The sequence below is a fragment of the Condylura cristata genome, unplaced genomic scaffold, assembly GCF_000260355.1.
Source record: "Condylura cristata isolate star-nosed mole 26May11 unplaced genomic scaffold, ConCri1.0 scaffold00001, whole genome shotgun sequence".
Lineage (NCBI taxonomy): Eukaryota > Metazoa > Chordata > Mammalia > Eulipotyphla > Talpidae > Condylura > Condylura cristata.
In genome coordinates, this window is record NW_004567102.1 from 65,602,861 (window position 1) to 65,616,325 (window position 13,465).

Sequence of the window (13,465 nt, forward strand, 5' to 3'; positions counted from 1 at the left end):
CCCTTCCCACAATTTGCCCATACAGCATCACCACAGTTCCCCACATTCCTCCCTCCCTCTTTCCCACCCCTCTCTCTACCCCTGCCCTATAGGATATCTCTGGTTTATAATTGTCTGTTTGTTTTTCTTTTTCTTTGTTGTGTTTTGTATTGTAATAATAATGCAGTTTTTTTTTTCACTGTCTTATTTGGTTCTCTCTATTCCTTATAAGTGAACTCATCTTATATTTTTCTTTTTCCTTCTGACTTATTTCACTGAGCATGATCCCTTCTTGCTCCATCCATGTTGATGTGAATGACATGAGTTTATCTTTTTTCATTGCTGAGTAGTATTCCATTGTGAAAATATACCACATCTTCTTGATCCAGTCATCTAATTTTAAGGATTTGGATTATTCCCAGGTTTTTGTTATTGTAAGTAGTGCTGCAATAAACATAGGGGTGTTTTTGTGTTCCTTGGGTAGATCCCTCGGAATTGCTAGCTCCAATGTGGTAGCTCCATTTTTAGAAGCCTGAGGAATCTCCATCCAGCTTTTCATAGTGGTTATAGATATTCTTTGCTTCAGAGATGTGAGACTTTAATTCTGATCATGATGCTGGTGGTGAGAGTTTCTATCCAAGTCTGGGTCTCTTTGAGTACTGGATAAATGTAAGAAATACACCTGAGATGACAGTTGCACCAACTTGGAAATAACATTCTCTAAGCTGCAACTCTAAGAGAGGGTTTAAAGGGCCACCTTGAAACCACCTGTGGTTGCACAGTATGTAGTCCACATAAAGATCCTCAGCAAAGGGGTAGATTGAGATTCTGAATTCACTGTACACTCTTCTTGCCAGTGCACCTACCATGTGGTGTGCATGTATTCCGTTCTGCTTACCGTCTCTCCATTTTTCTATGTATGTTCACAGAGCTTTGCAGAAAGGCACCATATGATTAATAAACCATCTCAGCCTATGTCAAATGGGAGTTAGAAGATTATAGCACTGTTGCAGGTGCTCTCCTCTGTACCTTTGCGAGTGTTGTGCCTTCTGTGGGAAGACTGCATGCAGCCTTTCCACTCCCTGCCCAGGGTTAACCATGCGCAGCTCTTCAAATTCAGCTCTACCAGCACAATCAATCCCGTCCCTGATTAATCCTATTCTGAGATGGTTGCCCTTTTCTGAATTCCATAACACCATTAGCATAGCTCTAGTAGTTCACTGACACATTTTGAAATGTATTTTTCTTTTCCTTGGACTGAAGTATGAAGACTGTGGTTTAATTTATGTCACGTAAAAGTATTCAGTACACGTTTGTCTGGAGGAAGAATGGGAAAGGAAAACATAGAGAATGAAGTGTTGCTTTTAGTTTATAAATCATGGGAATACATAGCCATAGATTTTAGCCAAAAGTTGCTAAAAACGATGAAACAGAATGAATTAAAATTCCCTCCAATGTTGCTTTCTTCATCTCATTTATGTTTCTTTCCAAATCCTCTTCTCTCTAAATATATATAAAGGGTCTCTCTGAATTGTTGGACTTACATTTGATAAAAAATTAACAATGTGACTTTATTATGTAAAGATGTTCATCTCTAGGATCTGTTAACATTTTTGCCTCACATATGAAAATAAAAAGACTTCAAATTTCAAATGAGGTTAACTATGCAAGAAAGCTTTCAGTAGAAGTCTGAAATCTCTGATTTACACTGATTTTAATTAGGCAAATCTAACTTTATAAAACACTATTATTATCATTAAAATGACAAGCTTGGTAGTTTTGTATTCAACGACCCTATAAAATTATAATCTAATTTCTCTAGAAACATATGTGTAAGTTCCTAAGAATACGTCTCTCTGTAGAGAAGCACACATACATATCATGCCCATATATTTACCAGTAATAAAATTTGGATGCATACTTGAAATAAAGTGACAAATGTATTATCTATTATATATATTCAATAAGTTTTTATTACATGTCCTTACAATAAAAAAGTAGAGATTTTGCCTCTTCAGATATTCTCTTTATCTACAGTTTCATTATGGCCTGCAGTTTATTTTTTTAATTATGAGAAAATGTTGGACTCATTATGTGGTATCTATGTTAAGAAAAATTTCCAGTTCTCATTATATAATGCCATCTCTCCTGACAACAGCAAGTCATTTTGAGGAATGTGAGCTAAAATAATGGGGTTTTGTTGGCTGTGGTAATGATCATTGTATTTTATGTTAGTGGTGCAGTCACTCTTAATAGTAAACAAAATGAAATGTGGTTATATGTGGATGTGATTATAAGCTCTTGACTGCCAAATAGGGAGGAAAATCAGGTTAAAGTTTAAAAAAATTCTCATCTTTATTGAACATCACTCCTGAAGGAATAGTAGGGAATTTTATGCACTGCAAGGTTGTTCTTTTATTTCATAAAAGAGAATTAATAACCAAATATGTAAGCAACAGTATTCCAATCAATATTTATACAATTTCTTTCAAGATTTGTAAAATATTTATGGTTATAATTAAAACTAATAACCGCCACATTAAAAAAAATGATTAATCTGCCATCTATAAATCTTCTAGGAAGCTTAGAATAATCAATGTATCTCACCAAGTAGATGACGTTCTTCCATAATCATAATACTATTAAAAATCCTCATCTGATGGATTTAAGCCATTTCTATTTCATCTGGCAGAAACCATTTCTCTGACAATGACTGACATATCTGTGACGAGGTAAACATAATACAATGCAGTATGCACATTTTCTTCTCCCTCATTGTACTCTTTTGATTTTGAACCATGTTGTACAAGATATTTTATTTTGCTGATATGGCACAAATAATTAACTGGACTAAAAGACTTTTGATGTCCTGTTTTGTTTCTCCATAGGAAGCATGAGACCATGTACCTGAAATAAACAAGATAGAAATCCTTGCTACCCATTAAGGTGTATCTGTGTATCAAAAAATCTATAACATTGTAGTATTTTAAATGTAACAGAGGATATAGGAAAAATTGATAATATAATATTTTAAATCTTCCCTGCTATTCTATGTTAATAAATAACTTTCCATTTTTTTTCACTAATCTGTAAAATGATGTTTAAATATTTGTAAGGAAGACCCTGGAAGCTAGCTGATATAATATGTGGGCACAGTTAAGCATCACCTTGTGGCATGTTGCCATCATATACAAGTATAGCTGCTTCTCAGTAAAGACTCTTGAATGGAAATATGCCTCTGTATGGACATATAAATGCACACAAACCCCTTTATGAATGCAGAGGTATCCAAAGCTACCAATCAAATAATAAGAACATTTAGACTCCCTTTTTTCTATTTAATAAACACTGAACACACACTGCTGAATTTTCTTGTGAGCCTGTATCCCCATAACAAGTGCATGCTGCAAGAACAGTTTAAAAATGTGAACCATACATATTTGTACAGTAAACAACCAACTGGAGTAGAAACATGTGATGTGTTGTAGTACAAAGTCTTTCTGCGTGGACTTGTATTCCTCTCAAAAGCCAGCAGCATATTTCTTATTATGATTTGGTCTCATCTTCAGTGCCAGTGACAAGTTTTTTTTATTATTATTTTCTGGCTGAAATCTAATTACTGGTTGGGCTGGCAGCATTTCATCTTGCATCTACACTGTAGTTGTAGAAAAACATTTTTTAATCACCTTGCATTTGAGAAAAGAAGCACTTAAAAGGACAGCTTATCATCCATGGAATGAGATAGCTTAAAAAATAAATAAGCATTGCTCCCAAAGGTTTTCATGAGTTCCTACCAACTACTCACTGATGCAATTTTCTGCCTTAGGTGTGCAGAAGGCTATTTTGGACAACCTTCTGTACCTGGAGGATCATGTCAGCCGTGCCAATGCAATGACAACCTTGACTTCTCCATTCCTGGCAGCTGTGACAGCTTGTCTGGCTCCTGTCTGATATGTAAGCCAGGTACAACAGGCCAGTACTGTGAGCTCTGTGCTGATGGATATTTTGGAGACGCAGTTGATGCAAAGAACTGTCAGCGTAAGTCCTGAACTATTGATGCCCCTGACAGAATTGATGCATTGCACCCAAAGTAGCTGATGAGTCCCTGAGTGAGGAAAGGAGAGTAGGAAATTAAATGCAATACATGTATGATAGATGCACAGCATCTACACAGAGTATGAACATTCTGAAATATTTATTTGTACTGAGAGTAAACCCTTGGAAAATTGATGCATTGTTGAGGTGTCCTTGTTTTTAAATGATACACATATTTTTGCTTTAAAATCTTTGTGGAAGATTTTAAAATAAACTTAATATCTATAATAGTAAAAAAGTTTGGGAATTAAGAAAGTCCTATTTATCCTTTACTATTTTTCTTTAGTCTAATCATTTCTGTGAAGTAAATTTATCTGACCTTATTATTCATTTGTATGTGTTAGCTGGTGTTATGCTGCTTTGCTTGATATGTGAACTTTTCCATCCTTGCATTTCATAATAAGTATAAAATTCTGTCAATATTTTTACACACTGGATTTGTGATTTGTGAGTGACTAATCTTTACCTCAGGACTATTCAGAATGCTGGTTCTGTGTTTTCTTTCCACACAGCTAAGCATTGTAATGCTTGATCCATATTAGTATATTCCTTGCCCTTCTTAACTGTGTTATTCAGTGCTGCATAGAATTAATAAATATTTTGTGTGAGTTGTGATATAATATACAAGGGAGATCTTAATGTGGAAAATCAAGTGCAATATGAGCGCCTGTGAGAACTCAAGTGCTTCCCACTGCCATTGTCAGCTTCATCTGTTGCCAAAAACTTTAGGCAAAGAAGAGCAGATTATGACACCAACCCAATAGTTATTTCTGCCAACTTTGTATGTAAAATAATATTCAATCACTTAGCTGGGTCTCAGGACCTGCAAAACTATGGAAACCACTAGAAACGTAGCCTCTGTAAACACCTAGGTCTTGGTCAGGCACCCTAGTTCAATAAGAAATGGGTCTTTTACCTTGTAAGTTTGAAAGAGGAGCAGTATACATTTATTTCCATTTTTTTAGTTATAATTGATTTATAAATCACTTATATAACTGTATGATTTAAGGGGTGTAACTTCATATATCCTATATGCACTTGAGTCACTCACCTTCCACCAAAGCTCCGGTGCTATCACAATCCAGCCTATTCCATATCAGGTAATTCTTTTCTTTTTGATAATAGCCATTCTAACATGTATGAGGTGTTCTTATTGTGGTTTTGATTTGCATTTCCACGACGACAAGTAATGTTAAGCCCCTTTTCCTATATACCTGTTTGCCGTCTGTGTCTTCTTTGAAAAAACGTCTCTCTTCCAGTCTGCCAATTTTTAATTGGTTTGTTTTCTTGTTATTGTATTGCATGAGTTCTTTATGTATTTTGAATATTAGTCCCCCATCAATTATGTGATGCATACATACTTATACGCATTATGTATCACTCAGTAGAATGCATTTCCCGTTTTTTTTGTTTGTTTGTTTGCTTGTTTGTTTCAAAAGATTTATTTATTTATGCATACAGAAACTGGGGTACATGCCAGAGGGATGCTGGTGGATGAGAGGATTCACCAGAAACAGAGTGGGGAGCAGAACAGGCAGATCCAGAAAGTACACTGCTGAGGGGAGCAGCGGGCGGGTTAGGAGAGGTCTGCCGCACCATGTGGGTCAGCTCCCTGACCTGGGATCGAACTTGTGCTGCAGTGGCTTTGGAGAGCTTCATAATGTGGTGCTTTAACCCCACTGCACCACCAGGGAGAGCCTGCATTTCCCTTTTGTAATGCTTTCCTGTGATGGACAGAAGCTCGTAGTTTGATGTAGTCCCACCTTTATTTATTTTTTGACCTTTGTTGCCTTTGCTTTTGCTTTTATTATCAGATCTCTCTTCTCTTTGCAGCCTGTCGCTGTAATGTTAATGGTTCTTTTTCTGAGGTTTGCCACACGAAGACAGGCCAGTGTGAATGCAAACCCAACGTGCAAGGATGGCGGTGTGATGAATGTAAGGTAAGGAGGAGCTGCTGATTAATGAATTGCTTTCCCTTGAAAATGTTCATTAGCTGTCAGTGACATATACCTTAGTGTATTGAAAGACAGGTCCAGGGTTACCTAATTCTCTATGTAAAGTTATGTAATTAATGAAGTGATTTCCCAAGTAGAACAAAATGTCCTGTGTACTAACATTTAATCTTCAGTTCACTTTTTCTTGGCAATGAATTTGTGTAATACTATCATTTGGCTACTTCTGAAACAAATAGCATGCACATTTAATTTCAGTCTGTAGAGAAAAAAGTACTCTTTCCTTTCTCTTTAAGTTTTGGCAGAATAGTGTCAGACCTTTGTTTTTAGCCAACTCTTTGTTCTAACTTCATTGTTCAAAAGTTAAACAAGCACCCTATTTGACAAATATTTTCAGTGGAAAAGCTAATCAAGATAATTTTTAGATACATCATTGTTGCTAAAAATAGTAATAAAAGCAGATAATAAAGACTCTAAAGAAGAAGCTAACATTTCTCAGATAACCAACTGGCTTTTCTGCAGGAAGTGTGAAGATTATCATGTTTCTATCTCTTGAACAATATTATATGCTCTTTCTTTTGTGTGTTTGCTTTATTTTATTTTTCTGTTGGCTTTTCAAGCTCAATATGTGGTGGGACCCAGAGAAGCGTTTCTGTGTGGCATGTGACTGCCATCCCGTTGGCTCAGTGTCACCACAGTGTGACACTACAGGAAGATGTGTCTGTGAATCAGGTTTCATAGGGAAACAGTGCAACCTCGGCAGGCAGGTGCACCGGCAGGAGGAGCCACCACGGAAAGCGCAACGTGTGCTGGGGTCGCCACAGAGGTGGGGTTTCACCAGCTCCAGTGGGTGCCCCCGGGGAGCCTATCGACCTGCGTCTCCGGTAATCCCAGAGGCGCTGCATGGCTCATGCTTCTGCATGTTGTGTCCTGTGTGAAGCAGCTGATCTTCCCGGGTGGCATTTTACCAAATAACGATCACTAATTGTGCAAATTGCAACTGCCAAAATTAGACAATTGTTGATTGAAGCCTTGGCTTTTCAAAAACAACTATCCATATGCTTTGAAAAGTGTATTCGAGTTCAAACATTCATTAAATTTTCAAACAGCCATGCTTAGGTAGAAAACAAACAAAGTTTATTTGTAGGAAGCTATAATCTTCAAAGTGGAAGGAAACTTGGACATCATTTGAAGCAAACTCACTTTTTCAAATGAACAAATAAATGAAAAACAAAGAAAACAATTTGCCCATGAAAATCCAATCCACTGACCTGACATTTGGCTGACATTTCTTGTCACAATTAATGGTTTTATTACATGCCTATATCCTAATTTTGCTCAAATGTGCAAGGAACTTTTTTCACACCATACAAACTTATTTTCTACAGCAAGTCTTTAGGGAAAAAAAAAATGTTGGGAGGCAAGAAGATGTAAAGGGAGGAAGGCAAGGGAGAGGAAAGAATAATTTGATGACCACATTGCAAAGTAACAAGAAGCAAGATTTGCTAGTCTACAATCAGAGTCTTAGGAGAGTTGAAGTAAGGATAGAAGATGATGAGCGTAAAGTAAAAAGTAAAGAAGAGAGGGAAAATTATGATTATATTTCTTGGATATTTTAAGAGAACTACTTCTGATATGAATTGGCCTCCAATAAATCCCAGCTTTATTACTTCCTAGCTGTAAAAAAGTTCTTTACATCTTTCTGTAATTCAGCTTCTTCATCTGTAGTGGAACCAACTTCATAGGATTTGCATTTAATTGGCCTATAGACTAGGCAATAGACAACAACAATAGGGAAATGCTGGGAAATGTACCGAAGGAAGTGCCTATGAAGGGTGAAGAAAGAAAGAACTTAGTATGAGAAATCTGCAAAGCAGATTTGACTATGTGAAAATACAGAAGCAAGGAAAGATTGGGTAGAAAAGTTCTGTGCTGCCAAAATCCCAGACTTATGGCCAGGTCATTGGGAAGTGCACAAGCAAAATTTATCCATTTGAATAATCTTCCATTGGAGAGGGAGGTTGTGGGGTTGTAGTAGATTATTATGGCCAGTCATTGAGTGGAGGAATCTAGACCTGGTATGAGTTTTCCAATGGATTCGAAAGAATGGAAACTGATAGTCCTGCCATCCACCGCCCCCACCTGCAGGTTCTCTTGCAGGGATTCCTTATGCAAGCACTTCCATATCTGGTTCCAAGTTGTCATGAGAGTAATGCATAATATATGAATCAGAGAATTCTTAAATGTTAGGTGTTATTCCTATTATTAATATTGTTATTAAGCAATGTCTTTAAACTAGATTGTTTTTCAAAAACAAATCTTTGAAATTGCTTTAAAAGTACAGTTAAAGTAAGAAAAAGGGGCAGCACATGATTAAAATGCCTCCAAATATTTTGTAGAAATTCAACCCTGATTTCATGCCCATCCCCCATGTAACCCACAGAATTGGTTTACAGTGTTTTGCCTGAGACCATTTTTCTTCTTCTGCATGATGTGTGAGTTAAGAGTGCAGAAATGATGCCACACTAGCTGATTTGGAATTCTGACTCTTGCCTGGATAGTGACCTTTGACAAACACTGACCTTTTGTTTCTCAGTTTCACTGCTCTGTAAAAAGGAGTGATAATAACTATCTCCCAGGACTGTCTTAATTGTTAAGTGAATTCATTTGTGTAAAGGTTTTGGAATACTTCCTGGCTAATATTATTACTGCAAAGTGAAAATACTTTACAGTAGCTCACCACACTCCCTACTGAGACTATGTAGTCATTCTCTCCCATTTTTGTTTTACCTTATTAATTTTGATTATGGACTAGGAAAGTTTACACCTTAAATTTGTTACCTCAGGGGCTTTCCCTGGCTTCTGAAATAAATTTTGAACATCAAATGTATGAAAATTATATTGCTGAGATTGGGTAGGGTTTTTTTATATATAAATTAACTTTTAAAACTATACTACATATGAAAAATTTCTTCTTTATATAATCAACTTGGAACTGCTTTATAATAACAGATTTGAAAGTTCATTTAATGTTTTGACTTATCCATTAAAGTTTATATGATATATACATGTATATATCTATGCTAAGTGCAAGAAAAAAAATTAGAAATAAAATGAAGACAAGGTACTGTCTACAGACTTCTAAATCAAGAAAATTTAGGAAATAAAGATGAATATAAAGTAGTAGTCCTATGATCCAGATAATTTTTTCTTATATTATGATTTAATCCTTTTATGTGTGTATGTCTAAGCAGTATGTGTGACATTACGGTTGTATTAGAATCATAATTATGTATAATTTTGTGTTGTGTTTTTTAATGATTGCATATAATTTAATAGCATGGATGCATCATAATTTAATTGAACTTTTTAACATTGAAAATTTAAGCAGACACTTAATACTGTAATGGGCATGCTCAGACTTCAGCATTTCTTCTATTTCTTATTATTTGTCTATGCCAGAATCGAGACTTGTACATTGAACTGCTTTTATGAATACAAATATTGTTTTAATTTTTATTTATATAATTTAATTTTTAAATCATGCTGTTAAAGCTGTTACATCCTCTCCTCTTTAATCAAGTAATAAAATCTGAATTAAAACTAGTAGTAAAGTAGGCAGTTAATATAAAGATCAAAATGATTATTAAACTCAATCAACCCACATTATATTTATAAAGCAAAACTATTATTAGTTACAATCATTTTAGAAGACTAATTTTCAGTGTACTTTGTTTTTAGAACTTATTTTTTTAATACTGTTAATAATAATAACGAATATATAATTAAGGATTATTCATTTCTCTTTGGGTGACTCAAATTAAATAGCAAGATTTATTTTTACCAACACTTAATTATTAAGCCTGATTTTCCAAAATAGAAATGGGTTTTAGAAGGAGTTAATTACTGAGATGAACTTTCCAGATTAAAATATCATAATAGTGTGTCATACTTCCTATTTAAATAGTCAACCCTCAAATACTTCAAGTCAGATATGTGCTTTTCATTGTTTAGAAGGAGTGATTTTTGACCTCAGCATTTTCTAGCATAGCCACTCCTCTAGGCCTGATAAAAGGTCAGTCAAAGGGAGAAAGTTGACCACAAAGTGGTATTTGTTATAAATAGCAAAGAGATGTGCATTTGAATAACTTGTCAGAGAAGACACTTTCTTCCCACTGCTGACTCTGGTTTTTGTTTTGTGTTTTAGAAATCAATTTCACTTGTCAAAATAAACACAAGAGTCTGGATGTTTGACATATCAGTTATTTTATCATTGTAGGCTTGACCTGTAAAATTACAATCATAATGTAAGCTCTACAGTAATGGTGAGATTTATATAATAGGGGTTAAAAATTATGTCAATTAATAGAGAAAATAAGATATATTTTGATTTTAGGTTGATCCTCAATCATGTTGAAAGCATTTTACTAAGTAGAAAATTTTCATATTATCTGAAAGTAATCAATTCAGATTGTTAGGAGTAAAGCAACTAAAATTTTCAAATAAAATAGAAGTCCTTAGCCATAGCTTATTTTCACATTGGTGTTAGCTTATTAGGAATTATAAGAAAAGCTGGAAACATAAAAACTGAGTAGTAGTGATCTACTTTACCATTAACCTTGATGAAATTTCAAAGTAATTGAACTTTTCACTTTGGGTAGCATAAAAAAAATGTCCATTCAATTAAGTGACAACCCAATTCTCATAATAGTGAATTTTGACAACTCATAGGCTCTTTGCTCACTTGGTCTTTTGATAATTGTGTATCTTTTCCCATAATGAGTTAATTGATTTAAATTCAAATATTCTCTTTTCCATGTCAGCCTGAAACGTTTGGCCTGCAATCAGGAAGAGGGTGTGCTCCCTGCAACTGCAATTCTTTCGGGTCTAAATCATTTGACTGTGATGAGAATGGTCAGTGTTGGTGCCAGCCCGGAGTCACAGGAAAGAAATGTGACCGCTGTGCCCATGGCTATTTTAACTTCCAAGAAGGAGGATGCACAGGTCTGTAAATAAGCCAGTTCTATGTATTCATTCTCTGTTTTTGCAGGCCTGTAAATAACACAATCCTGTGTATTCATTCTCTCTATACATGTTTTTCCATACATGTTTTTCATCAGGGTTCCCAGAGAGGAAATGAAAAACATTTTGAAAACAAATATATGAAACAAAATATTTAATGTATAAATAATGTTTATTAATTTTTAAACTAACAAACGAAGCAAATTCATTGCAACTTGAGACCCTGCTCGCTGTATAACAAGGTGTAATTACTGAATAAAAATCCATCAGGTGCCCCAGTTCTGTGTGTCCCTCCTTGTGTGTGACCTTCTCTGAGTCAGTCACGCAAAAGCTACTGCAGTTTGAAAGTCAGCTGTTCAATTTTGTTGGTGCCAACGTTATCTTAGTTTAAATTTGACTCCCAAGCTAACAGAGTTCAATTTTTCTTTTGCTTTTTGAAATATTGGTATAGGATCAGGGAAATTAATCTTTTTTTTTCTTTTTTTGGTTCAAAAATATGTTTTCATTTACTTTTAGGTGCCTTGAAAATGGTGATGTTCTGAGGGAAAACAAAAAACAGATTAATGCTGGATATGTGTTAGTTTAAGGGAAAATGCAGGTAAACATTCCATACCGTGATTCTCTCAAGCAGGGTCCTAGTACAGCCTTTCCACCAACTCTGAATTAAGGAAAACAGGATGTGCACATCTCAAGTGAAATAAAAAATTGAACATTAGCTTTGATTTGTATGCCACTAATTTGTAATCAACCTTTACCCAACAATCCCTGGTTTGACTATTACCCTGACTTACCTAAACTCACTAATTCAGCATTGAATTCCTACACTGTCAACACTTTGATACATAAGTGGTACAATTTTAAGCTATTAGCATTGGCTATTGTAGCAAACTTATGTGAGAAATGAGGAATGATGATTAAATTTTTTAAACACAATATTCTTAACTAATATATAATTTTTATCATAAATGAAATCATTAAAAATATTCTAAGTGTTATATTTGTACACCTTCAAAGGATCATTACGTGACCTGCAAACCAATATTGTATCTACTAAAAAATTATAAAACCACATTATAAAACATACTGTGTTTCATAAATATTTTCACTTAATATGAATTAATGAAATGGTATTTTACATTCAAGTATAACCACTACCACAAATTATAGATAAGACCGAAAACATTATTTAAAATTATAAAATTGTGATAACACTTTAAAAATGCATATTCATAGTATTCTAACTGCAAAAGTAAAACAGAAAACAAGCCCAAAGTGAGCAGTACAGTGTTATGGTTGATTGAGAACTCAACTTACTACAGAGTCTAGACATGTTTAGTAAACCTACCAGTGACTATTTATCCATCTCGGCTGAGTGATCTGAACTTGCTGTCCCTTTGCACAATTCGTTTATCAAATCAGAAAAACAATGGCATCTATTTCACAGGGGGTTTGTAAGAATTAGTTGAGGAAGTTGCTGTAAAATATTTAGAGTAATGCCTTGCACATAATTGCTATGTGTTTATTGTCATCATTATTATCATTCTTTCTTTATTAGTAATATCAATTGTAGTTAACAACTTGTTGGAGTAATTAGAGTAAAACTAATTACTCAAGTCTTCCTTATATTCAGTGTTACAATCCATTGAAGAATACTACTTAGAGTATTTATTTTTGCAAGTAATGATTTGAATTTCCTAAGATATATTTTAGCACATAAATTTAAACTGATGTGAGCTCTTTTCTCTTCCTAAAAAAGTGGTACATATATAAAATGAAACTTTGACTTCGAATTAACAATAGCAACAATAATAACAAAAACAACAGCTAACATTTATGAGTGTTTATTCTCTAGCAAGTATTCTGCTGAACATTTTCACAGCTTGCATAGAATATTATGAACAATAATTGTGATCTCTTAACAAGTGAACTTAATCTGATATCCTAAATGAATTCCACTAAAACATTTGATCACCATTTAGTTAATTTAAAGGTTTCTTATAGCATTAGACTTCTTTTTTCATCGAAGAACTTGATGAAAAAAGCTTCTCTTCATTTCTCTTCTTTGATATGAAATGCTTCACTAAAATGTACTCTGTAGCTGTGTCAGCTATTACTAATAAGTTGCATACATTCTTTGTCTTGAGTGAATTTGTAGGCCTTTTTTGTTATTGTTGTTGTTTTTTGCTTTCATTGAGAAAGTGCAATAAGTAGAAATGAATTTTTACTCTTTATATGTCACATCACATGAACAAAATGAATAATCTATTAAAAAGAAGTGAGGCAGTGGTAAATAAAGCTCAAAATTGTGTATCTGTCTAACCATCCGTCCATCCATCCATCTATCCACCTATCTAAAGTAAATCCTTGAACAATATGGCTTTAAACTGTATAAACTTGTGCATATGCACTTTTTTTTT

General features: G+C 34.3%; 1 protein-coding gene across 2 annotated transcripts in view; it reads left to right on the plus strand.

Annotated features, from left to right (window-relative positions):
- LAMA2 (laminin, alpha 2) overlaps positions 1 to 13,465 on the plus strand; it is a 489,259-nt gene that overhangs the window by 305,606 nt on the left and 170,188 nt on the right. For both annotated transcript variants that reach the window (XM_004673842.1, XM_004673843.1), the window contains exons 19-21: positions 3,806 to 4,017; positions 5,908 to 6,014; positions 10,850 to 11,030. In XM_004673842.1, the coding sequence (XP_004673899.1) occupies positions 3,806 to 4,017; positions 5,908 to 6,014; positions 10,850 to 11,030 (500 nt within the window). The remainder of the gene's footprint in view (positions 1 to 3,805; positions 4,018 to 5,907; positions 6,015 to 10,849; positions 11,031 to 13,465) is intronic.